Source organism: Equus asinus, chromosome 19 (genome assembly GCF_041296235.1).
Source record: "Equus asinus isolate D_3611 breed Donkey chromosome 19, EquAss-T2T_v2, whole genome shotgun sequence".
Taxonomy (NCBI): Eukaryota; Metazoa; Chordata; class Mammalia; order Perissodactyla; family Equidae; genus Equus; species Equus asinus.
The window spans coordinates 27,172,797-27,199,606 of NC_091808.1; the positions used below are offsets into that span (position 1 = coordinate 27,172,797).

Below are 26,810 nucleotides of genomic sequence, written 5' to 3' on the forward strand. Positions count from 1 at the left end.
AATAGCTGATAAATCTACATCTTTAAACACAACTTAAGTCACAATTAGAATGTATGTGTGTATTTACACATATGCATGTATAAACACATATGTATATATGTGTGTGTGTGTGTGTATATGCATGCTGTTATATATGTATTGCATAAGTATGCTCTTTTAAAATCCCAAACCAGCTGCTGGGTTGTTTCTACGAATTAATAACTACTCATTAATTAAATATCTCAAAAGTTAAAAGAACAGAAGTGAGGCTGGAACATTGGTTAATCTCATGCTTCTTACTATGAGAGTGTAGCTTGGCAAGTGGAGGAAGCCAAGGACAGAAAAGGAAAAACTTTCAAGCTACTCACCAAAACTTACAACATATTGATAAAGTCCTTTTCTCTCTTTATCTTTCCGGTCATTTAGGTAAATTTAAAATTTATCTTATCTCCCTAGTATGGTTAAAAAATCTAGGTGATAAATAATTAGACTTAATGCCATTTAGGAAGTGAAAGAAAGAAGTATTTACTTTGATTGAAAGTTACTTTACTATTAGAAAAGTTGTTTTGCAAGAAGGTAAATCTTGCTGTCATTTCCATCCCATTTTATATTTTTCTAAATTATAGAAAGAGAATTAAGTTATAGGAAGTAGTTTTAAATTAGTTTTGTTTAACATACAGTTCACTACAATTGAAAAAGAGAGAGAGAGCCAGAGCGTGTGCTCCCTAGAAGGACAGCCACTTTAAGACTTGACGGGCTTTCCTTATACGTCTGCTTTTTATTTTTAAACACCAGCACCTCTTTGCTGACCAACATTTTCTTGCAAATTATGGCAAGGGTGGGAAGAGCTTGAGCAAAGGAGCTGGATGGAAGCTGGTGACTCTCACTGCCAAAATTCCAGGTTGAAATCAAATCCTTTAGTAAAGTTTCTTAGGCATAGAAAAAAAAGATTTACAACTTCAACAGAATTGTAATTCTACCAAGAAAAAGTGTCAGTCAATCTCTGTTACTGTCACCAAAGGATCTGAAGCTGGCTTTATTCTATTTCTTTCTCTTTTATATATGGGGTGGGGGAAAAAAATAGCAACAGGAGTTTAAAAAAATTGATGAAGCCCTGACCCTTTAGATTCCATTTATAGTCTGAGCCGGAATGCCATCCCCCTTGACTAGTGAACTGTCCAATCCAGCCGCATGTGTCAAGATTCTATTAGGCACTAAGTGAAATATATATGCATGCCCTTATACCATTTAACAGTCTGGGTCCACCTTCAAGACACTGGGCTGTGGATCAACCGAACCACCACTCCTCTTCCAAAAATCATTTTGACAGGTTCTTTTGGAGGTGCTCCTTCTCTTTTTTTAACCCATCCTTTTAAACAAAATGGCACCAAAGAAGGACGTGAAGAAACCAGCGGCGGCTGCTGCCCCAGCCCCTGCCCCGGCCCCGGCCCCTGCACCTGCACCTGCTCCAGCCAAACCCAAAGAAGAGAAAATTGACCTCTCTGCCATTAAGGTAACTAAACAGGTGAATTGTTTGGTCACTGAAACGTCTTTCAACAGGAGGGGACTCTAGAAACTTGTAAAGGAGTCTGTTTTTCATTGAGAGGAACAGCAATACTAAATGAACTCGTAGATTTGGAGAGAAGAGAGTTCTGATTAGAAAATAAACTCTAGCATATAATTTCAGTAAAATTACTGAGTATGCTCTTGTATGTGGAACTTATATTTTACTCTATTTTTGTTCTCTAGTTTCCTTTTTTCCCTGAATTGTCAAAGTGCAATTTAGGGGGAAAGTATATAAGTACAAAGTGTGTAACTATAAAGATGTTTTAGAAATACTTAAACCAGTGTTGTTTTTAATAAAGTCTCCGTGGAAACTGGCTCCCTCACCTCAAAGCTACATCAAAAGGAAAGTTTGAGCCCCTACCTGTTTCCAGAGGTTTAAAAGCAGCTGATGACCCAGTTGTCCTGGATGTATTTATTCAACAGCTGCTTTATTTCATCTGAAAAAGAGAAGATTTTGCAATTCAAGTTACTTCCCCCTTCAGCTTTGCTCGATAAAATTTGATACAGCAGTAAATGAGATCTCAGTGCAGACAATTAAGCACTCAAGCGTTTCAGTGACTATAACTGTCATCTTGTTTATTTATATGCAGTATTTAATTCAGAATATGTGAGTTGCTTCTAAATGACACTAACCGAAAAAATATGGTAAAACTTGTTGGTTATGTGGCTTTTAGCTATGTCTTTGAGCTCTTGCATACTGATCTTGAACTAAGGAGAATGTGATTGATTTTTGTGTCAACACTTTGCTGTGATCAAGGTTCTCAGCTGCCGAAAGATTATCTGCTTTTGGAAAAGTGACGCACTGAGTGTGCCTGTTCCCCTCAGTGACGTGACCCATCACACGTGAACCTTCTCCTCACTCCCTGGCCTCTCATTGGCCTGAAGGACAGTTTGAAAATCTTCATCTCAACAACCCTGCCTTATATGGAAAACTAATGGGTAAAAATGCCCATGAGGTGATCTTTTCACTTCAGACAAATGTTCTGTACGTAATAAAACTGAATTTTGCTAACTTAACACTATTTACTGGCAATGACAAAGCTGACCTACAAATATTTTATTGGCTGTCTTAGTATGCTTGTAGCTTTTTAAAAATATTCCTGACATAAATATTGCATTAGATTACCGTTAGATATAAGTGATGAAATTAAATAAATATATTCATAATTTTCACAGCATTCCAGTTAAATATGACATTTTATGTTTCAAAGTAGGAGTAGATCATCATAAATATTTTGTTTTGAGTTTTAGGTAGCTGAAGTCGTATTTGAAAAAAGTTGGTCATAGAATCAATATTGGTTTGGAACTATTCTTGATAAATATCCACTCAGGAGAAGAAATGCCTGTCAGATCTTCTAATAAATGTTTTTCTACCTTGAGAACTGCATGCATACAATTCATTAAGAGGAAACCAAGTTTTTCATCTCCAGCAACCCTAATTAATGTATCTTTATAGATGCATGCTGATTGCATTATACAACGAGCGTGATCCCAGCCCTCCAATAATTCTGGTTGTTTCTATTCTTTGACTCTCCACTCATACTAACATTAGAGATATAAATCAGTGTCAAAGCTGTTCCTCTTTCTATTTATTATGATTTATAAGACAACATCATCTCTTTGTATCTGGGACTACAAGCATCTGGAAAGGAAAAAGCAATGTCTTAAGAAGAAAAAGAAGTGTCCTACCAATGAAAACAGGCATTAATTGTCTTCCCTGAGGAATCATGTAAGAATAAGTAAATAAATAAAAATTTAGTTTGGCAGGTGAGAAGTCTCCAAGGAAAGACAAAGCATCACTTTTTTCATCCAGAAATTAAATCAATTACTTACTCACAGTCAACAGAGAAGTTCCGCTTTTCTGAATCTTGAAAATTGGTTTCTCCTTCCATCTATATGTTGAATTAATACCAGTACAAGCTGGTACAACTAAGCTAAAGAAGGAAATACTCTTAGAGAGCCTCCGTAAAGATGAGATACACTCCACTATTTCATTGCAGAAGGAGAGCTATGGATCCCGGTATGGGACACAAACCAAAAAGGAGAAATCAAATGAATCTAGAAGAAACAGAAGGAAATTAATCTTTACCTTTCATTCAGAGAGCCCATTCCTAATAGAAAGAGAAAAAAAGAAAAGAACAGAATTGAAACTAACTTATTTTAGTAAAGAAATTTAAATACCTTCAATGATTTGCGTTCATCAACGTGAAATCAGTGCATATTTTATAGTATTATAGCCAAAGAATGTGATGCAACTTGAGAACTTTATAAAATTTAATTCCATCCCAGTAGGTAACAGGGCTAATTAATGTACATTAAAACATTTCATATCATGATGCTTTTAATCTCTTAATTATGTTTCTAGATATATTACCTCATATAAGTTATAAACTTTTTTCAAGCAGAGAAAATGAACTTTAAAGAAATTAATAGAGCTGTTATATGTGTTCATTAACTTTCTGAAAACTCGATAAAGAACAAAACTTAATTGGATTTTAAACTTTCTTTCATAAATCATATAAGATTAGAAATCTAGCTGTCCTTTAGACTTTGAGTAATGCTGAAGTTTAAGTGTAACTATCTTTGTGTAGTACTATAGTCAGAGCAATAGTCATATTTAATGCCTCAAAACTGTTCACAGATATTGCCTATGTTCCATCTAATAATATACCATGTTTAATAGCCGTATATTTAACTCCTCATAAATTCTGAACAATCTTGGATAGATTAATTAGTTTTATCAGTTTCTTAAATGTGCTTCCCAATTTGATTTCCTGGTTTGTTGGTTATTTGTTTAGAACATTTCTTCAGCTGTTCTGATATAAAAACCTTTGATATTCTCTGAGGGAATGCTTACCTGATGTCTCATTTCCATGGATTTTCTATAAGTGTTCTTTTCAAAGACACAAATATTGTTGATATTTGAACACTAAAGTTCCTGTTCTGAGTGGTTCTAAGTGCCCTTTGCTTTCAGAGACCTGAGACTTTGAGCTGCAATACCCAGACTAAAAGAACACTACCTGACAGGATCTCAAGTGTAGGAATTAAAACCCACCATGAGTGTGGTTATAGGTGCAAACACAAGAATTAACACTGGTTGCCCAAAACCGCACCAAGGGAAATACCAGAAGTTAGTAAGTAATGAGATGACCGTGTGCCTGGATTTTAAAAAGATCTTCAAGGTGTAAGTGAATTTTTTGCATGATGCATGCCTTAGCTGATATGTCAAGATTGCTGTGATGGGACTTTGAATCATGTTTCTCATTGTGCTGCTTAAGTTTTAATTCTCATTGTATTCACCACTCAATCAGGTCATCCCTGAGTAGCTACTGCGGGCGATATTACAAAAAGCGGGAAAGGTACAGAATGCATTGACAGAAACTCACGGTAACAAATCCCACAGCAACAATTGACCACATACTTTGGAAGATTTAAACTCTCAATTTAATGGGTAAAGTGGAAATCTAGTATTCCCAAATATATCTATTTACTGAAGGGTATTCAGTGGAGGCAAATATTATGTATACATGGCAACACCTGACTTGTTCTGGTCCAGGTATAGGATTGTTTTGGTTAATCTATAAATTCTTTTTTCCTCACTTCTAACAAAGCTAATACAAACCCAGTCCTACTTAGAAGAATTGTTAAGAAAATCAAATGAGGTCAAGGCCCATGAAAGGTTTTGAAAATTATAAAGTTCTTTGTAATATAGCAAGCAATATTCATTGTGAATTTACTCTGTGGCATATTATCTTATTTAGTCCTCAAAACATTACACTGAGCTTGTTTTTAGCCTCATTTTGCAAGAAAAGAAACTGAGCCTAAATGACGTTCACTGTTATGTCCATGATTGAATCACTAGTAAGTGATGGAGCTAGGATTTAACCTGGCAGGCAAATCCAGAATCAACTGTGTCGACCATATCCTAAACTGCCTCCTGTCTGTAAAGAGTAAGTTGCTGTTTCTAACAATGTTTAAAGGAACGTTCTTTGCTCCTAAGGGTGTGAGACAGCATGGTTCTTGTATTGCTCTGCACAGCCCTGTGTAGCCAGAAGAGGGGGTGACAAGCACACATCAGAGCAAGTTCACCAAGACTTTTGACCTTAGTCGTTAATTACTGTTGTGTTCTTCACATTTTCCTCCTCTCTTAGCACCTGTTGCTGACAGTTGCGTGTTCTCTTTTACAGATGGAAAGTAGAATATTAGGGACCTAGAAAGACTCCTAGTCACTTTGCTCCAGCAATCTGTAAAAAGGTATAAATGGAACATGGATATTATAAACGCACTGTTGTGAGTAGATTGGTAGTTGCCAGGGGAAATGATGGAAAGTGGTCAGAGGGTACCAACTTCCAGTTATAAGATGAGTAAGTCCTAGGGATCAAATATACGGCACGGTGACTGTAGTTAACAATACTAAGTCTTGTACACTGAAAGTTGCTATGAGAGTAGATCTTAGAAGTTCTCACCACAAAGAAAAAGAAGATAACTTTTTGAGGTGATGTGTTAATTAACCTTATTGTGGTAATCACTTCATGATAGTCATGCGCCACATAACATTTCAGTCAATGACAGACCGCATACACAATGGTAGTCCCATAAGATTAGTACCACACAGCCTAGGTGTGAGGTAGGCGATGCCATCTAGGTTTGTGTAAGTGACTCTATTATGTTTGCACAATGAGGAAATTGCCTAACGACACATTTCTCAGAATGTATCCCTGTCGTTAAGCGATGCATCACTGTGTATACATATATCAAATCATCACATTGTCCACCTTAAACTTACACAATGTTTGTCAACTACATCTCAATGAAGCTAGGAAAAAGTAAACTTCACCAAAGTATTAAAAAATGCTGTTAAAATGTAATGAAATCCATTGAATTTTAAAGTAATTTTGTTTTTGTTTAATTAAACTTACAAGTATCAAACCAGACCTCCAAATTTTGCCATTAGGCTAATTATTCTGAGGTTGGTATGTCATCTCTATTTTGTTTACAAATAAATAGCAAATATAATGCCACATGTATAATGATCAAATCTTAACCTTAACTAGTTTAAGGAAAAGAACTAGAAAAAGAACACATATAGTCCACTTCTAATTAAAAGGAATGGGTGAAAACATTTATAAGTTGTTTCTAAGTTTTCTTTATATAGTTTTAAAAGTTTGTCTCTTTTTATTCTAGCCTTTCAAGAATACAAATTAGTTTTTAGTACACCTATAATGTCAACCAATTGCAGTATTATTCCATTTGCAGTGTGAATATAACCTCAGGAACAAATCAAAAATTATTTGAGACTGTCACTAGGTATCAGTATCAAGTGTCCACTTTCAAACATCATAGCGGTAAAAAAAGAGAACAGGTGGAACAGAGGAGGAAAATAGTAAAGGGCATTCTGTAGCTGTCTCTAAAATTATATTTTGAATTATATGCTGGAAAACTGGATAATGTCTTTGCAAAGTAAAATGCAGTTCGGAAAGGAATAGATATGGTCACCAATTAAAGTGAATAGCACTTTTAATTTTAAAGATAATGAAATCTTTGCAAGACAAGGAGACCACAAAGTGACAGTGCCAAATTTAGCCTCTCGACATTTTAGTGCTGCAAATGAACCCCCTGGCAAGTTGTCTTTAGAAGTCGTTTCATAATTACCCAGCATTAAACCATCTGACTCATGGAAATTGTGGAAAGGATTATATTTAGTCTGCTGATATTACACTTTCCCCTGCTTCTTTTCACACTGAAATACTTTTTGTAGGAAAATAGGATCTTCTAAAGTTTGCTTCTAGATCAATTTCCACAGTCTGCTTCTCACCTCAAATCAGAATTGGGAAGGCAAAAATCGCAATATACAAAGTAGTAATGGCTTCCATTATACTAGGTAAAATTTAAATTATATGGATGATAAATCTTTGCTATTCTAGTCATAAATTAATAATAGTGAGTTGAAGTCACAGAGGAAAATTTTCCCTAAATATAAAACCACATCATATTCCACTTTATGCTCTTCCTTCACGGTGGTGAGTGAGTCTCTGGACCAAGTGAGTGCCCAAGGGCATACTTTCCCCTGTTTATAACACCCTCAACACACTTGAACATGGTCTTATGGAATTATATTTTGTTCAACTCCTCTTTATCTAAACGACTTCAAAATAATACTGCTTATTGAATTCTTAGGCACCCTGCCCTTTGCCATCAGAAAAAAGTGAGTTGAGGTAGATTCTACTGACAAAACGATGGAAAACTCACAACCTTGTAGAACCATAAGCAACCCTAGAAGTCATGCAGTATAATATTTTATATTTGAAGGAGCTATTACTTAGATGAGAGAAGTTATTTAATCAGAAGACATGATTTCTTACAGGAGCCAGACCAGAATTCTGAATGCTTCAATCCCCATTGAGTTCCCTTTCCAACATATCAAAAGACTTGAAATCTCTAAAATATGAATGCCATTATTCATTTGTCCCTGTTGTCACAAAAGGAACTTTTGTTCTAGATAAATAGGAAAAATAAGATACTTACACTTTCTTAAAATGCACACACAAGGAAATTTTCTAGCGTTCATATTTGAAAAATAAAAAGAAGGAAGGAACAGAACTACAACTTGGATTTTTTTTTTTTTTGAGGAAGATTAGCCCTGAGCTAACTACTGCCAGTCCTCCTCTTTTTGCTGAGGAAGCCTGACCCTGAGCTAACATCCGTGCCCATCTTCCTCTACTTGATATGTGGGGTGCCTACCGCAGCATGGTGTGCCAAGCGGTGCCATGTCCGCACTTGGGATTCGAACCGGCAAACCCGAGGCCCCTGAGAAGTGGAACGTGCGAACTTAACTGCTGTGCCACCAGGCCAGCCCACAACTTGGATTTTTGGTAAATTACATGCAAACAAATGCACGAAGTAGAGAAGGTACAACTCTCAAGAAATCTTAAATTAATTTATCAGTTACTAGCCATGGGAAATCTGATGAGAAATTTGAAGGGTAGACTAAGTCATATTTTTAAATTTTTATTAAACTTCACTTAGCACTCTCTGTTAGTTCTTGTAGGTCTGAACTGAGTTATTTTAATAATTCAGCCTTTGCTCTAATATGACTGCATTCACTCGACTAGGCTATACCTCCTGGGCAGAGAATCACTGATTCCCTCTTCTGTTCAGATCAATTTAGCCAATATAGTCATTTATTTTCTCTTATATTAGACAACCTGGGCTGGTACTGTGTTCTCATTGTTCTTAATTTCTTCTTTTTATACCATATTATAGTCACCAGCTTAAGTATATCCTTTGTTGAGGTAAAAAAATGCAATGAAAAACATTTATTTCTTTTCAATTAAGTGGGTTATTCCAAAGCACAAAACTCTCAGAGTTCCAAGATCGTACTTCCACTAGTTTTTTATGGTGATTCCTAGTAACTCTGTTGAGATTGGAGTGAAAATTAAAGTTAAGTTTTCCTTAGAGTTTGCATACATTGAGTCTTTGGCCCCTCTGCAGGCATTAAACTGGAGGACACGCAGCAATGTTTTCTCGATTGAAAACTGGCCCTGGTTAGATTAACGTCCTTACTCAGCCTCACCAGTCATTAACCCCATTATATTTCTCAGGGACAATGATGTTCTTTAAAGACTGTACTCTGTGTTCCTTCGAAGGGCTTTTTCCCTCAGCATTCAACATCACATATCTCCCAAATCATCTTTAATTGTAGCTCTTCTTATTTTGCTAAAGCTTAAGATACATCAATTCCAGAGCCTAGTTTGATTAAATGCATTTTGATATTTTTCCTACAAATCAATTCCTTCTATATACCAGCAACTTTATATCATCTTCAATTATTTAGCCAAATCTCATGATTACTATTAAAAAAATGTTTCTCAAAGTGAGAAAAGATCTGTAAACAATGCAATGAAAATCTTTTAGTACCAGTACCTTGTAGACTACTACTTATGTACATCCAGTACAAATAGTACATGAGTCATAAAAATGTAGAATGTAGTTATTTTACTAACAGGCTAAGTTAAGTATGTAGGCTAAGATGGAAAAACCTTTAAAAAAACAAATTGAGCTTTGGCAAATTAGAAGTCCTGATTGTAAACTTATATATAAAGTCTAAGGAAAGGCTCTGGAAATATAAGCACACACACATCAATAATTCAAAATGAGCGTGCCTACTATGTGCTTGGCAGTTCTAGGTGCCAGAGATGCAGCATCGACGGAGAATGTATGCACCTCCTTTAGAATGTCAGCTCTTTGAAGGAACTGAAGAAGTTTCTCCCCTCAGGGAATATAAGATTCTAGAGGAGGAAATTATGTTTGAAAGAGGAACTTACTATCCACATGTTCTAATGATTTTAATTTAATGAAAATGTGTTGAGCATCCAACCTAGGCAAGGTAGAGGCTAGAGTAGGACTCTCACAGAGTGCACAGTATAAGGCAGGGCTGTGCTCCAGGAGGGAGAGTGGGGTAGGCCTGCACCCGGCTCACACCATGGACAGAGGTTGTCAGCAATGGCCTGTGCTTCCCAGAAGTTTAGAGTCCGGAAGGTCAAACTTCTTTCAGTGGGAGAAAGGAGCTAGGTAGATAGACAGAAAAGGTTCTTTCAAGAAGAGGAGATTTTATTAGAGCTTTGAAGACTAGTTAATTTCTAAAAAGCAGAAATGAGAGGAGAGCATTCCAGATCAAAGAGACTTCCATCTAACTTTTAAAACAAACCAAATGATGACATAGCAGACTAAGTCCAAAATCAGCCGACATTTTGTATTTATAGCATGCCTCTGTTCAAAGGGCTGATTACTTCATTATAACACCGAGGAAGAGATGCAAGAGAAAGTTGTTGTCATCTGTAAGAGGATACCAGAGAGCAAATAGCATTTCCTATTTATTCTGTGAGCAGAGCATCTAAGTCTTTTAACTTTTAAACTATAGTTTATTCTCTGCACTAGACTAGATTGTAGCCTGCTCTACTGTTGTCAATCACTTGCTTAACTGATTACTGATTCTATAGATACCAAAAAAAATCTAAATTCTCATTCTCTCTGTGATAAAGATATAGAGAAAAACTAGAATGAAATAGTTTGACAACTACCTACCACTTCTATTTCAGTAATAATAAGCCTTTACATAACATCCCAGTGATTAGAAATAACTTATTCATACCATAATACATCTTTTAAAATGACTTTCCAGTTTACTCAACAGATTTTATGCAAATTGACTGCAGTTTATATGTATTCAAGAACCAATTTTTCTACTCAGAAAGAAAAATATTTGAAAATGAGCATTATAGAGGGCAATTTTGATGAGCTCAATTTGTATTATTTATAGTCATTAACTCTATTAAAGATATATGCTGGTTCTCAATATAATCATAAGACAATTCAAATTTAATGACAATACATAAATATAATTACAAGACTAAAAAGAACACAAAGAAATGTGGTCATCTTAATGGTTTTAAGCTGTGCACCAAAAATCATGAGACTCCAAATTAAGCAATTATCAATGGTTACAAATTTCCACCTTTGTCTCTCCCTTTCATTTTCCTCTAATGATTCAAAGCATTTTAAATTTTTCTATTAACTTATATTTCCAAACAACTTCTCAAAATATCAATCCATTTGTGAAACTACATACTAATATTTTTAAAATTATATTTTCAGTCCTCATTTGGGGACTCAAGACTCTGTGATAATTTTTTCACTACTTGTAAACGTTGGGCAAAAAGTGATATGCATTTAAATGTTGATTTCTTCCCAAATGGCTTGAGGGAAAGCTGCAAAGTATATGTCTGTCTTGCAGGGGAAGACTTCATGCTTTTTGTGACCATTACCTCAAAAACAGTTACTGAAACAGTACTTAAGTTAGCACTTATCTCCAGCATACTTTATGCCTGTTAACTGCTTTAAATGTGTAGAAAACTGAAGAACGTGTAGTCTTCAGTGGACATCCTAGGACTGATCTTTTCCCAGGACCATGCTAGGAAGGGAGTTGCCCCTATTTTCAGGTAAGCTGCCAAGAAAACCAAAGTTATAGTTTAAATTTCTAAGGTACAACTTTGCATTCCACAGCCCCTGCTTTGGGTTCCTTCAGTTCTCAGTCTGGAGACTGAGCCATAAAATGTTTGATACAGCAGAAACACAATCAGCACGTTCTAGTAAGATTTTAGTAATCAACACATTCTAGTAAGACTCTAGTAAACTTACACAAGACTTTTAAATTTTAAAAGAATATGTATAGAAGGAGAGAAAAAGAATGTAAAAATGGTCTATCCATTCTCCTTCATAGAAGAACCTAATTTTTTTAAATTAAAAACATATGACTAGTCAGTTGCCACAAAGATGACAGAGAGAAAGGAGAATACCCACCCCTAATGTAAGAAAACTAAGGAGAATGGCGAAAATGGAGATTAAACCATCCTGGCTTAGATAAGCCCTCTGCTCCTGAGAATACAACTTGCAGAAGAGTGGCCTTTAATTGGAGATTTCAAGAACTGACCGATTATCACTTGGGTGAGCCCTAAGAAACACGCAGAACGTGCATGGCCTTTCCAAGTCCTCTGGACTTTACCATGAAGGGTAAAGCTTCAGAAGTGTTCCTTCTATAGCAGTTGCCATTTGAAACCCCAAACCAGTCCCACCCTGTAAGTTTCATTAAGACCAAAACTAGCTGACTTGAAGTTTTCAAAGTCCGTAATTCACCCAGAGAAGGGGTCAGGCCCAGCACTTGGAGAAATCCTAAGCTCCCCCGCCACTGAACAAATGAGAAGCTTCTTAAAGGAAGACACTCCAGGAGAACATCTCTGGGATAAAGGCCATAAAAGTACTGACGGTCTCAGTCTCACTATGGCAGTCCAGGCCTAGGTTCTGCTTTCCTAAAAATAGCCCTCAGGGTGCAGAGCCCTCCTTCTCTTTGCCCTAAGAAAGCTAAAGAACTCTCCAAGGGGAGAGACCGCTTCTGTCTGAAACCTGATGCTAGCCGTGAGGTCACAGCTTCTCCAGAAATAAAAGGCAGCCTCAGCAAGGGAGGTGCCCACTCAGGAACTGGAGCAGCCCTCAGCTCACTCTTCAGCAGCGCCTCTGTGTCGCAGCCCAGCAGCTCATCATGGTGGGTCCTATGAGAAAACTATTTGTCATTTATGGGCAGATGTAAATAGTGGATATGATCTTATTGAGAAGAAAGGCAGATGAGGAGTAGAATTGAGGAGAGAACATATTCGGGGTGAATCTGTGGAGTCTACTTTTGGTTTTTTGAGGTGGGTTGAGGATGGAAGAGACCAATTTGAGCTATTATGCCAACTGGAAAAATACATCCTACTCCCAAAGCAGTACTTTATGCTTCACCAACTTTTGCTCTATCACATAAGCTTTATTATATCTAAATTTAGAAACCTGCAACTATAGCAAAATATTATACTTTAAAAAACAATTCAATGATACTAATATCTAAAAATAAGTGAACTACTTCCGATGCCTTGGGTAAAATGTGGTGGCTGAACAGAAGAAAAATTTAAGGTGATCTTTTTAATGCAGCGTATCTGTACTTCTTAATACAGTGTATCTATGTTAGACATCTTAAATACACTGCAAATGATGATATTATTCAAGGAAGTATTTGCCTTAGCACTTGTTAAATCATTGATTCATTTGTTAAGATACAGAGAGATGTTCCCTAACTATCTTTTGCAATAGCTTTTTATTTTTCCTAGATTCAAAAGTGTCCTAAGACAACCTTCTTATTCTGTGACACTTACATGGCTTCCTAAAAATCTCAGAGCAGAGAGTACTCATTCTTCTGTCAATGCATTTGAAAGAGTACTAGTTGTTTCTTTCTTTCTCCCTCTCTCTCACCTCTGCAGTCCTTCAGTGCTGACCAGATTGCTGGTAAGTGAACTGAGCTTTGCTACTCCAGATGTAGGCAGAGCACTGCCTAGCGTCTGAAATATCACTTAGTTCCAAGGCACGTTGCTGTGTGGCTCAACCTGTCAGTGTCCAAGCTATCCCTGAACTCTGTCTGAAAAGTAGGCTTACGTCTGCAGCTTGCTTGGAAGACGACTCAGGAAATGAGCTTGGATACACTTAAAAATCAGGACTTTTTTTGGTTAAAATATTCTTTGTGGTTAATTTCTTTCTAACAGATCGAGTTCTCTCAGCATCAGCAGGATGGTAAGTTGTTAATATGTGCACACTCATAAAGATGGTGTGTAAGAAAGCCAACTCCCTTGGAACGAGATTAGTGCTCTTAATTATCCCCACCGGTGTTGTCACTCCAACTATAAATGCTCTCCACCTGAACCTCTTGATTATAATCAGTAATCAAAGGTTTAAGCAAACAAAAGATAAACACCACAAATACGTCCTTGTATTCACTGATATATATATGATTTCTCTGATATATACATATTCACTGAAATATATATATATATATTTATATATATATATACACTCAAAAAAAGGATCTAGATTTCAGATGGCTAATTTGCTAATCAAATTCCTAAAGAGAGATTTGGCAGGTCTGAATTGTTCAATTTGGAAAATAAAATGGATTATGAAATTGTCTAATTACCAAATCTACACAACTTCAGTGGGCGTCATAGTGACTTGAGAGAAATAGCAGGTGAAGTGGATATAGACTAAAAGTGAATTCAGAGACAAAGAGGGAGGAAAGTAATTTATCATAAAACTGTGGAAGGAACATTAGGTGTCCCGTGATCCATCTTAGAGATGTAAGAAAGGCTCCCAGAGAGGTTATGGGACTTGCTCAAGGACCCAAAAACTTAGTGACAAGATCAAAATCTGGCATTAGTTTAAATGAATTAGACATTTATTTCATAAATACAATTACTAACCAGAAGACCTCAAACTCTTAATATTTAAGAGAATCTGAATAGTTTCCCTGACACTTCCACTTTTTTCCTTTGGATCTTTGAATCCAAGAGATCTCGTGCCCCACAGGACTTTGTTCTTTCACTACAAGTGGAGGGAAGAATGTTTTATGAAGTGAAAGTGCCACATATTCAAATACACTGAACCATCTATAGGAGGGAGGGTGCGAAAAAATTTAGTTGTATGATATGGTACAAATTAGAATATTTGTCATAATAATAAGTATGTATATATTATATATGCTATGATATATAATATACAAATAATTATAATTATAAGTGATTAATAAGGACCTATTCAAATACTCAGTTCTCTACCTAAAGGATTGCACATTTCTCAGTCTATTTCAGTGTCTGGAATATCTCATGTTCAGACATCAATTAAGAAAAAAGGACATTTGCTGTAGCACAGACTCACATGTATCTACATCATGGATGACGGCCTCGTGTAGACAGATTAGATGATCCGATAACTCAGAACTCAAGACTATTTGAAATTATACTACACAGGACTATTTTTTCTTATTGAAAACAGTTGATGATTCTCTAAAATTTGTTTGATTTAAGTGCATTTTTATCTAGTGACGCTGCCACGTAATCAGCTCCTGCCTCCCAGTCCTGTCAGTTATCTAACTTACGGTGTCATTTTGACTGCCAAACCATGGTAGGACCGAGCAATAGAAGACTTCAAAACCCTTGCATCGACAGAAGGACTTCCTGTTGAGTGTTAAACCTGTTACTCCAGTGTATGAAATGGGTTTTCCAGGTAGAGGTTCAGTAGACATTGGTGTGGTGTCCTGGTTTTCTCTTGCGCCGGGAAAGCAAATGCAAACATTTTAGAGATAATGGACATCCTGTACTTTCAGAATGAGTGAAGACTCCCTTTGTTGGCTTCCTTGTTCCATGACTAAAGAGTTTTGCTCATGGCTGCTGTCTTTAACTGTATCACAAGTTTGGAGAAAAGAAAAGATAAAGAGGAAGCAAAGAGAAAATTACAGCATTCTAAAGGTCTAAGTCCTGTGCTGTTCAGTAGAGTTACCACTAGCCACATGTGGCTATTTAAATTTAAACTTTAATTAATTAAAAATAAATACATTTAAAAACCTATTTTCTGAGTTACACGAGTCATATTTCAGTGCTCAAGAGCCACAGCTGGCTAGTAGCTACCATTTTGGGCAGCCCAGATATAGAATATTTTGATCATCACAAAAAGTTCTAGAACACTATCGTTCTAGACCAAGAGCTGGCAAATTTTTTCTTAAAGGGACAAATAGTAATATGACAGTACATATGGCTTTATGGAAGTCCAGTATCTAAAAACAGCTCTCTCGTTGAGGTGTCAAAACAGCATAGATAAGACATACATAAATAGGCATGGCCGTATTCCAATCAAACTTTATTTACAAAAACAGGTGTCCAGCCCCTAGGCAGGAGTTTACAAACCCACGTTCTAGACTCTTCAACAGAATAACTAATCCTTAAAAAATTGGGAAGAAAGAGAGCAATCTTTCTGGCCTTGGCCTTCAAATCAACAAAGGGGCTAATGTCAGAGAGATTTTATTACAGCTCATAAAAATCCTATTCCAATATCAGTATCTGAGCAGGGTCACAGGGAGCCCTCTAAGCAATCTGTGCATGAAAGTGTGGAGGCAGTAACAAGAATAGTTTAGTTTCACATGTCCCTTAGAAAGATGAAAAATAATATTTGACTAATGATCCCAAAGTGCCTGCAGCATGGTTTTTAGATAGACAAATGATCTGTAATAGTCAAATTGCACAGAATTTGAGGGGGAAATTTTAGCAACAAATGGTAACATGATCTAAAGATGGTTATGAATATACGGTCTGGTACAATCTTAGATGAGGGGATAGAGGGACAATAAAATAGGATATTTTGCTGAGTAATCAATCTAGATAGCATCTTTTGATCTGAGACCATTAATGGCCTAAAAAGAATGCTTTCACCTCCACCAGTTCATTCACAGATGGATTTTTGAGTGTTGTTGGTATTAAGTCCAACAAGTTGCCATTGGCACTTTTGGGTTCCCCCCAAATTTTCCTTAGTTTTGAAAGTTCCATCAAAATGTCTTTACTGGCCCTCGAATCTGTAGTGCCACCCCTTTCTGTCCTTTTGGTGTACACTCTTAAGTCATTGTTACTGTAATTCTGAAAGGCAAAACCAGTCTTATCAAAAGAGAATGAGAAAATTTGGGAAAATAAGCAACAGAGTGATTGTGATAAAAATAGACAACACTTTAAAAATATGTGCTTACATACACACACGAGTACAGGTAAAACTAGGGCAATGTGAGTAAAATTGGTGAAGTCTATCAATGTGAATATCCTGGTTGCGTTAGGACATATACTATAATTTTTCAAAATGTTACTATTGGGGTAAAGTGGATGTAATATTTAAGAGATCGCTCTGTATTTTTTCTAAAAATTGCATGTGAATCTACAGATATTTTCATAAAATTTTGATTAAAAAATGTGTACTTAAATTCTAAAGCTAATATAGCAACATGTCATATGTATTATCTGAAAAAAGAGTGAAGTTTAAAGAGCTTACCACAGCGATAGACCCAAACAAACATTTCTCCTTCTGGACCAATGATACTAGGAGCCTGTCAGAGTCACACACTGAGTGGTTAAATGCCACTATAGAACTTAGAGCTTTGTCTCATCTTTCTAAATTTTTTTTCTGAAAAATGAAGTTACTCCTGAAGAAAAGTTGTTAAGGGGAGAGTCTAGGAAATTTGTTCTTCAAGAGGAGGTTTTTCTATATAATTTGAGAAGTTTGAGTTAACTTCACATAACACAACTCCAATGGAAAATTCGCTTTCTTGAAATTTTATTAACTTTGTTAATTATATAAGAAATTATATGAGGAATACTTAAGATTTCTCAAGACCTCAGAATTTCTTAACCCGGTCTTGTTTCCCAGGCAGATGAAGGAAATATGAATAAACATTACTAGGAGCTCAAATCTCCATATCTGATTAATAATACTACGTGACTTGAAATTGGAAATCCTGCTTTAAAATAGTCTCAAATAGAAATGTCAAAACAGTTTGCCAACAATTGTTTGATCTAGGAAAAGGGAGAGTCCAAAGATAACAACTTAAGTGGTTGGCAAAGTTATAAAATAGAGGAGAGTTTGAACTGGATCCTTGATGAAGTTAGGCTTGATCTACAGATCTGAAGTAGAAAAAAGAACCCTAATTCTTATTGCTTCTTGCAGAATTCAAGGAGGCGTTTCTCCTGTTTGACAGGACAGGTGACTGCAAGATCACCTTAAACCAGGTTGGTGATGTCCTGCGGGCTCTGGGCACAAATCCCACCAATGCAGAAATCAAGAAGGTTCTGGGAAACCCCAGCAATGAAGGTAACCATATGTTGTTCCAAGAAGTTTGGAAGTGTGTGTTTGTGTGTGTGTGTGTGTGTGTGTGTAAGAGAAAGAGAGAGATTTATTAAGAAATAAGTTCTACAGAATGTGACTTAATTTGCTCCTGAGGGTAAGCATTCCTCTTGGCCATTTAGAGTCTCAGTTTTTTCCCTCATAAACTAACCTTCCTTTGAGAATTTGCAAGCATGATAAAATTCCATGCTAATGAAAGGAAATAATATCTAATGCTAGCATCATCATCATCCTGTCTAATGCTCATAATTTAAAGGTTAATGAAATGAAATAAGATTCAAATCTGCATATCTTTTTCAAACCTTCAAAAGCAAAAATACATTTTGCCTTTTTTGACAAAGATGTTAAGTGTGGCTCCAACACTATGCACTGTGTAAACAACTCTATGTAAGTTACAATGGCACACTTCCAGAGCTCTCCTCTGATCAAAGTTGTGGAAATCACAGTGTTTTCAGAAGACTGCAGATCCCCGCTGACTTCGTCCAGCACTCTGTCTTTTGATTCCCTGCTGCTGCGACCCTCTTAAAAGAAACTCAGCTATCATAATAAGGAACAGACAGGATGACATCTTAATAAGAGGATTTTCTATTTCCAAAGAGTTACAAAAAGATTGAAAAGTCTAAGCCAAAATCTGCATTCAGTCCCCCAAGGTAAATCCTGGGACAGAAGTCAGCGAGATACGTAAGTGGCAAAATTGCAGAATTCATTTGCTCGACACAGTGATCCAGTCATTAGTCTGGACCAGGATATTTTTTTTAATCCTAACCGTTCATGGCAAAGCATAATAGCCTTTTGAAAAATACCACCCTGAACAAAAGAGGCAAGACAAAACTGAAGTCTTTTCAAGTAGATATTTAGGCTGTTTATCTTTGACATAAAGAAAAAAAGGAAGAGAGGGTAAATAATCTCTTTTTTTCTTGATAATTGAAAAGAATATTGTCCTTTGTAACAAAAGAAAAAAAATCTCAATTTTAAGGACTCCTCCCTCTAAATCAGTCTGCTGGAATATTCCTCAAACTTCATTTTCTTTGGAGGAAAATTTCTAGGTAAATCACGCAAAAAGTAGCTGAGAGCATAAGATTACATAAGAGAGCAATAAGCCAAATCTTGTTTTTTACATGCCATTTTCTAACTTATCAAGCATCTATCTTTAATGGAATTATTAGGTAAATGCTCATTTATTCAGCATTCAAATTTAATCTTTTTAATATTACTCAGTGTCCTAGATTTCTATTCTATAAGGAAGATGAGTAAAAGGGAATTTTGATGTCAGGGGCCCCTACCCTTATCCACCTGCATACATCTGGCTAGTGTGTTTGGTACTTTTGCTGTGAAAGCTATTTACCTTCTCAGAAGATACTAAAGAAAGTCTCATCATCTCCAGGCCTCTAAACTGGAAAGATGTCAGGAGATCACAAAGTCTTTGATGCACACACTCTCTCCATAGGCTAATTTTTTAAATTACTTAAAATTTTTAAAAAATGAAGGCCCTATAAAAGCTCAGGACAAAGGTGGAATAGATATTAAAGTTCAGGTAAGTTTTACTATATTTATATGCTAATGGATTTATTATATCAGCGTATTTTTATATTGATTCCCTGGTATTTATAAAAAATATTAAATTGACAATACCAATAAAATAGTAGCTAACACTTACTAAGCACTCAGTTTGTCCAGGTATTGTAATGAACTTTGCATGTATTATCTCATTTAATGCTCACACCGACACTATGAGGCATCTCTATCTCACAGACGAAAAAGTTGAGGCACAAAGAAGTTAGGAAATCTGCCAGTGATCACTTGCTTATGAATGGTGGATTGGGAATTAAAGCAGAAGCACTAGGACCCCAGAGCTCATGCTATTTCTACTACCAACTTTTTGTCATCAGCAATTTACCAACTGAAATTTAAGCTATAGGAAGATTTTTCAGATCATCTAGAATGAACTTTCAAGTTTAACTTGTGACTCAAAGATGGCATTTTATAGTACTAATAGCTCTCCAAATTGCAATTTCTTCTAGAGATGAACGCCAAGAAAATTGAATTTGAACAGTTCCTGCCCATGCTGCAAGCTATTTCCAACAACAAGGACCAGGGCAGCTATGAAGACTTTGTTGAGGGTCTGCGTGTCTTTGACAAAGAAGGCAATGGCACAGTCATGGGTGCTGAACTCCGTCATGTCTTAGCCACACTGGGTAAGGAGAATTTATCTCACGGGACCTAATAGAACATATAGGAAAGAGCATAACTAAGAGGAATCATGTTATAACCAATATACACAGAGGAAAAGACTACAGAGGAACAAGGAAAAAGAATGCTTAAAAGTCAATGAGCATTTCAACTGGCCTCAGTGTCAATGAGTTTGTTTGGAGAGATGGTAACTCAAATTACTGATAATGAATAAGTAAAGTATAGCATTGTAGTTCTTATAGGATAGAGTTTGCATGATCAGGTATAATACGCATTTAATTAATTCAGTCAAAACCAGTTAATTGACAACCTACTAAGTGCCAAAGGAATAGGAAGAGTTTGGTCCGTATCCTCCAAGAGCTTAGTCACTGGTTTCCAGAAGCCCAAAACTGATTACTTATGCTGGAACTTTACAAATGTCCTCTGACCTTCTTTCTGAACAAAGAATTTTGTTTCATCAGGTGAAAAGATGAAGGAGGAAGAAGTGGAAGCCCTGATGGCAGGTCAAGAAGACTCCAATGGCTGCATCAACTATGAAGGTACAAGCCCATGAGCTCTGGTGGTCACACAGCACCTCTTAACTGATTGGGTTGATGATGGACTCCTTTTGAGCTTAAAATAACTTCTTTTTCTCGACCCCCTTTATTGAACCATACTCATGCCGTTTATTATCAGTTACATAATACCTCTAAAAAGATAGCCCGTGAGAATCTGACTATATATGTAAGATTTATTCCAGTGGGTTTTAGCACACCTGTGCATTGTTATTCAGTTTAAAATGTGTTTTCACCTGTGTTTTTCCTTGTTAAATCTTCATAACATCTCTGTAAGATGGACAGGATTTGTGTCAGAATAGAATTTAATAGAATATTAAGGTTGGAGAGTTCTCAAAATCCTTTACAGTAAAAGCAAGCAATTATGAAAATGAGGAAACTGAGGGCCAAAGAGGTTTAGTTTCGTAGCGAAGGTCACATCATTAATGGCAGGTCTGGTGCTAAAATTTCGTTCTTTTCCTTGTCTAGTGTTCTTGCTTAAATCAAAGTCATCTCACAGTAGCCAATTATCTGTTTCCTGCTACCAATTTATAGCAGCTTCACTCAGAGGGTCTGTAAAGCAATACACTACACAAAATAAAGATGTGAAATAAAGTTGCATATAATTTGTAAATTTGAAAGTTTCCAATAAAATTGAGAAACTTATCTATCCCCCCAAAAGACTAACCTAGCTACATTTCAATAGACCTATGTTGATAGCTTTGATGTAAATGGAGACTTATGAAGTCTTAACAACTTGAGAAAAAATAAGAAAAAAACACAGAGAAGGGAAGAGGGGAGGGAAGGGAGGTGGAAAGAAGAGGAGAGGAGAGAGCAAGATGGTACTAGAGGGGATGGGAGGAAACAGAAGAGGACAAGAGAAAAGGAAAGTACCCAGCTAGCATATCTTCACCAACAAACTTGACTAAATTTCACTTTTTTCCTATAAACAAAGTTTTACATTTGGCTATTGCCATAAATACATTACATACAGAAGAATCATTCAGTAAATGTTGTTTGGACAAGTGGATAGTCACCCTGAAAATAAAGTCAGATCTGGATCTTATATCAGGATAAATTTCAAATGGGTCAAAAATTTAAATGTAAAAGCTATAAGCATAAAAGCCATGGAAGAATTATTTTACAACTTGTGGAATGGGAAGGCCTTTCTAACACTAATAATATAAATCCAAGAGGGCATTACAACTTTGACAAATTCAACCACATCATTTTTTTTTTAAATCTACGTGGCAAAAGCCACTAGAAGCAAAGTCAAAGACAAGGGCGAACCAGAAAAAAATTTGCAATCAATATCAAAAAGAGCTCATTTCCCTAGTAAAACAATACTACAATGTCATAAACCCAATAGAAAGGTTAATAAGTACATGAACAGACAATTCATGGAAAAGGAATTAAAATATATATGAACATATATGCTAAATTTCACTAATGATAGAAAGAAATGTAGATTAACACTACACTGAAATACTGTTTTTCAATAAGTTGATTGCCAAAGATTAAAAGTTTGACCACACTTTGGGTTGAGGAGAGTGGAAACAGGTGAGCTCATGTATACCTGTTGGGAATGTAAATCATTAAAATCCCTAGGTGATGATGTGGTACTGTTAATTCCAGCAAATCTTCCTCAAGGGATGTCGTTTTTAGATGCACTTGCACTCAGGTGAAGCTGTGGATACATGGTTTTCACTACCATCTTGTTCATAGTAGCCAAATCTTTGAACAACTTAATGTCCATCAATGTAGAATGCATCATATAGATTCCGGTACATCTCCACAACGAAATTCCCCACAGCCCTAAAAAAGAATGGCACTCTTGTTTACAGTTATAGTAATATCTCCAAGACATACAATTAAGGGAAGAAAGCTAGTGCAAAGAGTTTATAGAATATGCCGCCATTTGTGTAAAAAAGGTATTTAGAAACATTTATTTGTATTTTCTTATACATGCATACAAGCTTCACCAACTTAGCCAGAAAAAGAGGAAGTAGATACCTGGGAGACAGTAGTGAAGGAACATTTTTTTGTTATAAACTCCTTCACATTCTAAAGAAAAACATTTTAACAAGGCAAATGTGTCACTTACTAAAAAAATTAAATTTACAAAATCAGGGGAAAGGCCACAAATCCAGCATTAAGAACAGTGGGCTGTACACATCTTAAAAAAATAAACTCTAGTGTTATAGCTAGGAATAATTAGGATTCGACTAACTTGCTAAACCTCTTTTTTATTAAATTTGACTGTTTTCTTACTCTAAACTGTCTGTATTGTTCCTACAGCTTTTGTCAAGCACATCATGTCTATCTAAAAGGAGCTCTCAAGGTATGTGTCTGTTCCCTCTTTACTATATAAGACTTTCTCGATGTTGTGTTTTTAAAAAATTTAACAGCCTCACTTTATATTCTGTGGATATAATTAATATTGGTTCTTAAGCAAGTGTTGTTTGTATTAACCAGAAAACATCAACTGTTTGGAATGGGTTTTTTTAGAAATGGAGCATTTTTGTATAAATGTATAAGCAAAAACTTCTGAGGTTCCATCTATAAACCCTGCCTTTGCCTGCACTGTAATTATATAGGGGAAATTCAACAAGCCAGAGACTAGTTAATTAATTTAGTTGGAACATAACACTAATAAAAGCATGGGCCTAAGTTCTTTGAACAACTGACACAGTTTTTAACAATTACTGTTCTAGAAAACCGTGTTTTCACAGTCCACAGTTAAGGAGTTGCAACCAGGTTTTGACAACTAGGAAATGGCTTACCTTGGAAGTGCTGGTTCATTTAGTGCCTTCTCTTCTTTTACATTCACATTGCTTCCTCCCCAGTTTCCTTTCTGAGAAGATGCAATCCACATCTACCTTGTTTCCCTTTTCCTTTTCAGATCAAGCGTTGTTTAGGAAGACTGGCTGGAAACTCATTTTAATAACACCCACGACCAACTGTCCAGATCTGTTTACCATCATTCAGAAAAACAATGTTAACCATTCTAGACTGAAGGACTCCCTGAGTTTTTATATACCTTACATATCTCTCTGAAGTGTATTCATGCTACATGAACCAAGTGTCTCCTGCTCTAGACAAGATGGAGAAAACACCAACAATCTCAAATCCGCGCACCACTCCTTATTTTCCACCATGGGTCAATGAACATCCTTAAAATAATGAATCAATAAATAATTTTGGTCAGTCTGGAATGTGCAGCTTGCCTTGTGTTTTTGTCTTCTTGCTTAGAGAAAATAATGTTTAAAACCTCAATTCTTTTGCTAATGTACAGAATATTGATGAATTATAAACTTTAAAACCATTACAGTCTGCATAGCAGTAATAAATTGGATAATAATGATAATCATGTATTATTGAAAAAGTGAAATAGAGAACCGAGGAAATTCAGATAGGATCTGAGACTGTCCAGGGAAATTAAGACGAAAGCAGGTTTCTTCAGTTTTGTGTAAATCATTGTGTATATTGCTTGATTTCTTTCACTTCTAGTGACAATCTGGCCAATTAGAAAGTTCTAATAAGCCCTTGATCCTTCTCACTGAATGTCTTCAAAGATATAATTTTAAATGACCTTCAGCTGTCACTTAAAAAAACCTCTCTGGGGATGAGATTGTTACTCAAGAACTCAAGATGCTGTCTATTAATACTTTCTCTCCTGGTATGATCCCTTCTACTTGGCATATCCATGTCTCAAAATCTTGATTCACCCTTTTAATACATGTCCTAAATGGTAAGACCAATTGATAGAAAAGATTGTAGTGCAAACTTACTTTATCACATTGTAATGCTATCACGTATTGCTTTTCTTTAGAATAAAGGCAGAATTGGGAAATTAATAGTTGAATAGATGAATAGTTGAATAGAAGAGATGAAGTGATAAATCGTTCTCCCACTCTCTAAAAAGATACGTGTAATATGTAGGATTAAAATCTCTGAACAGCACCTGCCTGCTGATGCATTTTTGGAGGCTGAAACAATCTTTTCTTGACGCTGGGCACTTCAGGTCAGTATGCTCCTTCTTTCTTTAGTAAAGGTCACTCGGATTCCAGTAGCCAACACCTTCAACTTTGACTTATGCTTTTGTAGCCAAGATGATGTTGGGACATTACAATCATTCTTTTAAAGAAAACTCACTACGGCCTGAAGATCTTTAAGGACAACTGTGCCTAAGACCAGGCATTGGAAATTTAACACAGCACTGTCCGATAGAACTTTCAGTAAAAATGGAAATCTGTATCTACATTGTCCTATTTGGTAACCACTAGCCACATCTGGCTCCTGAGCACTTGAAATGTGGCTAATGTGACTGTGGAATTGAATTTTTAATTGTATCTCATTTTAATTAATTTAAATGGCCACATGTGGCTCATGAATACCATATTGAACTATGTAGGTTCCAATATAGGTTTATATTTGGGTGTTACATCAAGCAATAAAAAATATTTTTAAAAAATTACAAATGTCATCATGTAGAGAAGTTGACTGATACAAATAGGCCAATCATAAAAGGCTCATTCTTGTTTTGGAATATGTGGCTAAATTTCCCATCTTCTACATTCCTTTAACATTTTTCAATGAGAAAAATGTGATGTCTACAAGGTACTAAATTTTTAGTCTTAAACTTCATGTTTAATGTTTTTCCTTAAGACCTTATAAAACTGCTTTAACTCTCAGTGGGTACACTGTCATGGGACCTGACCTTATTAAATTACCATGTGTGAAATGCCCATAACTCACGTAGCAGCAGGTGCAAAATAGAGTCGCAAGCGAGAGAGTGACAGTAATTTTTAACATCTACACCAGCTGGCAAAAACGACAGGTGCTTAATTCCTCCATCTTTAAAAATAACTTTCCAAAGCCTATGCGGCATAAGCAAATATTTTCAAGTTTGTTCTTTAACTACCTTCAAGTTACCTTCCTGACAAAATGTAATGTTACACATTAATTTTTTGCCTCAAAGTATATTTGAAACTTAGCACACGGGAACTTAATTGATTCTCCTCTACGAATGAAATAAACAATGATTATTAAATTGGAGAAATAAAGTTTTATTTTTAGACTTCATGGTAATATTTCTCAAGAAACATTATATCAAAAAGAACTCAATATATCTTTCTCTAACTGTATTTACATGTCTTTTTCCATAGTGGCAAATATAACTTGGAGCTTAATAGAATGGAGAAAGAATATCTTCCTTTAAATTCTAAGTTTAGAGAAAACCATGAGTCTGTGGATTTAATTTTCAAACCAAGTCTATATCCGAAAAGAAAAGAGAGAGATTAAATAGCAAGTATCTGGAGTCCAGACTAAAGAGTTATCCTCCCTTGAATTAATTCTCAAGATAACTGAAGCTAAGGAAGAGCAAAGTGATGGAATAATTCAGGCAATGATCTCACTTTTACAGTTTGATGAGTGAGCCCCGGGCTAAGGAAATTCAGTGCAAAAGGAAGGGTGATGGGGTGCCAAACATCTGCTGAGAATCTTTCCAGAAACTCCATACCAAGATAAATTTTCTTAGTTAATCATAAATGTTTGGTGGGAAGAAGCACCAGCTCTCCTTGCCTTTGGCATTCACCTGCCGGCTCCTACAATACTATTGGTCAGAGCTACTCTCCCACCATGGCCACACAAAACTGAGCCGCAGAACTACTACTGGCCAGGGCACATGAGGCCCATGCCCTGGATTCCCACACTTTAAAGGTCCCACTCTTGTCCTCCTCTAACCACACAGCTTGAGACCCAAGGAGTCTACCAGAAATAGAGCATGCCATTTCATGCCCCCTACTGCTAGACTACACTCTCGACACCCAGGACCCCAGACTTCTCTGCCCAAATGGCCCCAAGCTCTCTTCCAGGACCTGAATGGGATTCTTCTAGGACTATCCTCCTAAGAGAAGACTGCCACAGGTGTCTGCAAACCAAAGACAAAGGGACGCCAAAGCCAGCTGTTTTGTTTTGTTTAAAGGATAGAGTTAACCGTAAGGTCCTTGCAGTGCAGGATGGAGTTGGGGGTGGGAATTGAAGGAGGGCAGGCCACCATATCACCCAGGAGTCCAAGAATTCTAACCTGGTCTTCCAAGTTATTATGAAGTCATATGTGCCAAGGAAGGACATCAAGTATTAATTATGTAACAGTTTGTTAGTTTGATTGGTAACTTTTAAATATCTAAATTCATGGTAAGTGGACCTCTATTTGAACTCTTGCCCCAGGCCTGCAAATGTAAGGAT

The 26,810-nt window shown here is 36.2% G+C and overlaps 1 protein-coding gene and 1 long non-coding RNA gene across 11 annotated transcripts in view; one reads left to right on the top strand and one right to left on the bottom strand.

Annotated features, from left to right (window-relative positions):
* LOC106848061 (uncharacterized) overlaps window positions 1-2,296 on the bottom strand; it is a 52,885-nt gene extending 50,589 nt beyond the window's left edge. For all 9 annotated transcript variants that reach the window (XR_011495593.1, XR_006513433.2, XR_001402325.3 and 6 more), the window contains exon 1: window positions 1,907-2,296. This is a non-coding gene — a long non-coding RNA (uncharacterized lncRNA). The remainder of the gene's footprint in view (window positions 1-1,906) is intronic.
* MYL1 (myosin light chain 1) lies at window positions 789-23,776 on the top strand. Of its 2 annotated transcripts, none has more exons than XM_014867743.3 (7): window positions 789-1,492; window positions 13,674-13,701; window positions 17,662-17,805; window positions 19,860-20,033; window positions 20,490-20,567; window positions 22,860-22,902; window positions 23,464-23,776. In XM_014867743.3, the coding sequence occupies exons 1-6, from the start codon at window positions 1,361-1,363 to the stop codon at window positions 22,886-22,888; spliced, it is 585 nt and encodes a 194-aa protein (XP_014723229.1). In that variant the 5' UTR covers window positions 789-1,360; the 3' UTR covers window positions 22,889-22,902; window positions 23,464-23,776. The 2 variants fall into 2 exon arrangements, with proteins under 2 accessions (XP_014723229.1, XP_014723230.1); XM_014867744.3 differs by lacking the exons at window positions 789-1,492; window positions 13,674-13,701 and adding exons at window positions 12,257-12,643; window positions 13,395-13,419.
* Window positions 23,777-26,810: the final 3,034 nt, after the last annotated feature.

Bases quoted from the DNA above. Each gene is read 5' to 3' on its own strand.
- MYL1 (XM_014867743.3), top strand. From the start codon at position 1,361: ATGGCACCAAAGAAGGACGTGAAGAAACCAGCGGCGGCTGCTGCCCCA. The intron at 20,034-20,489 runs GTAAGGAGAATT...TTGTTTCATCAG, and splicing joins TCATGTCTTAGCCACACTGG to GTGAAAAGATGAAGGAGGAA. The intron at 20,568-22,859 runs GTACAAGCCCAT...TTGTTCCTACAG, and splicing joins TGGCTGCATCAACTATGAAG to CTTTTGTCAAGCACATCATG.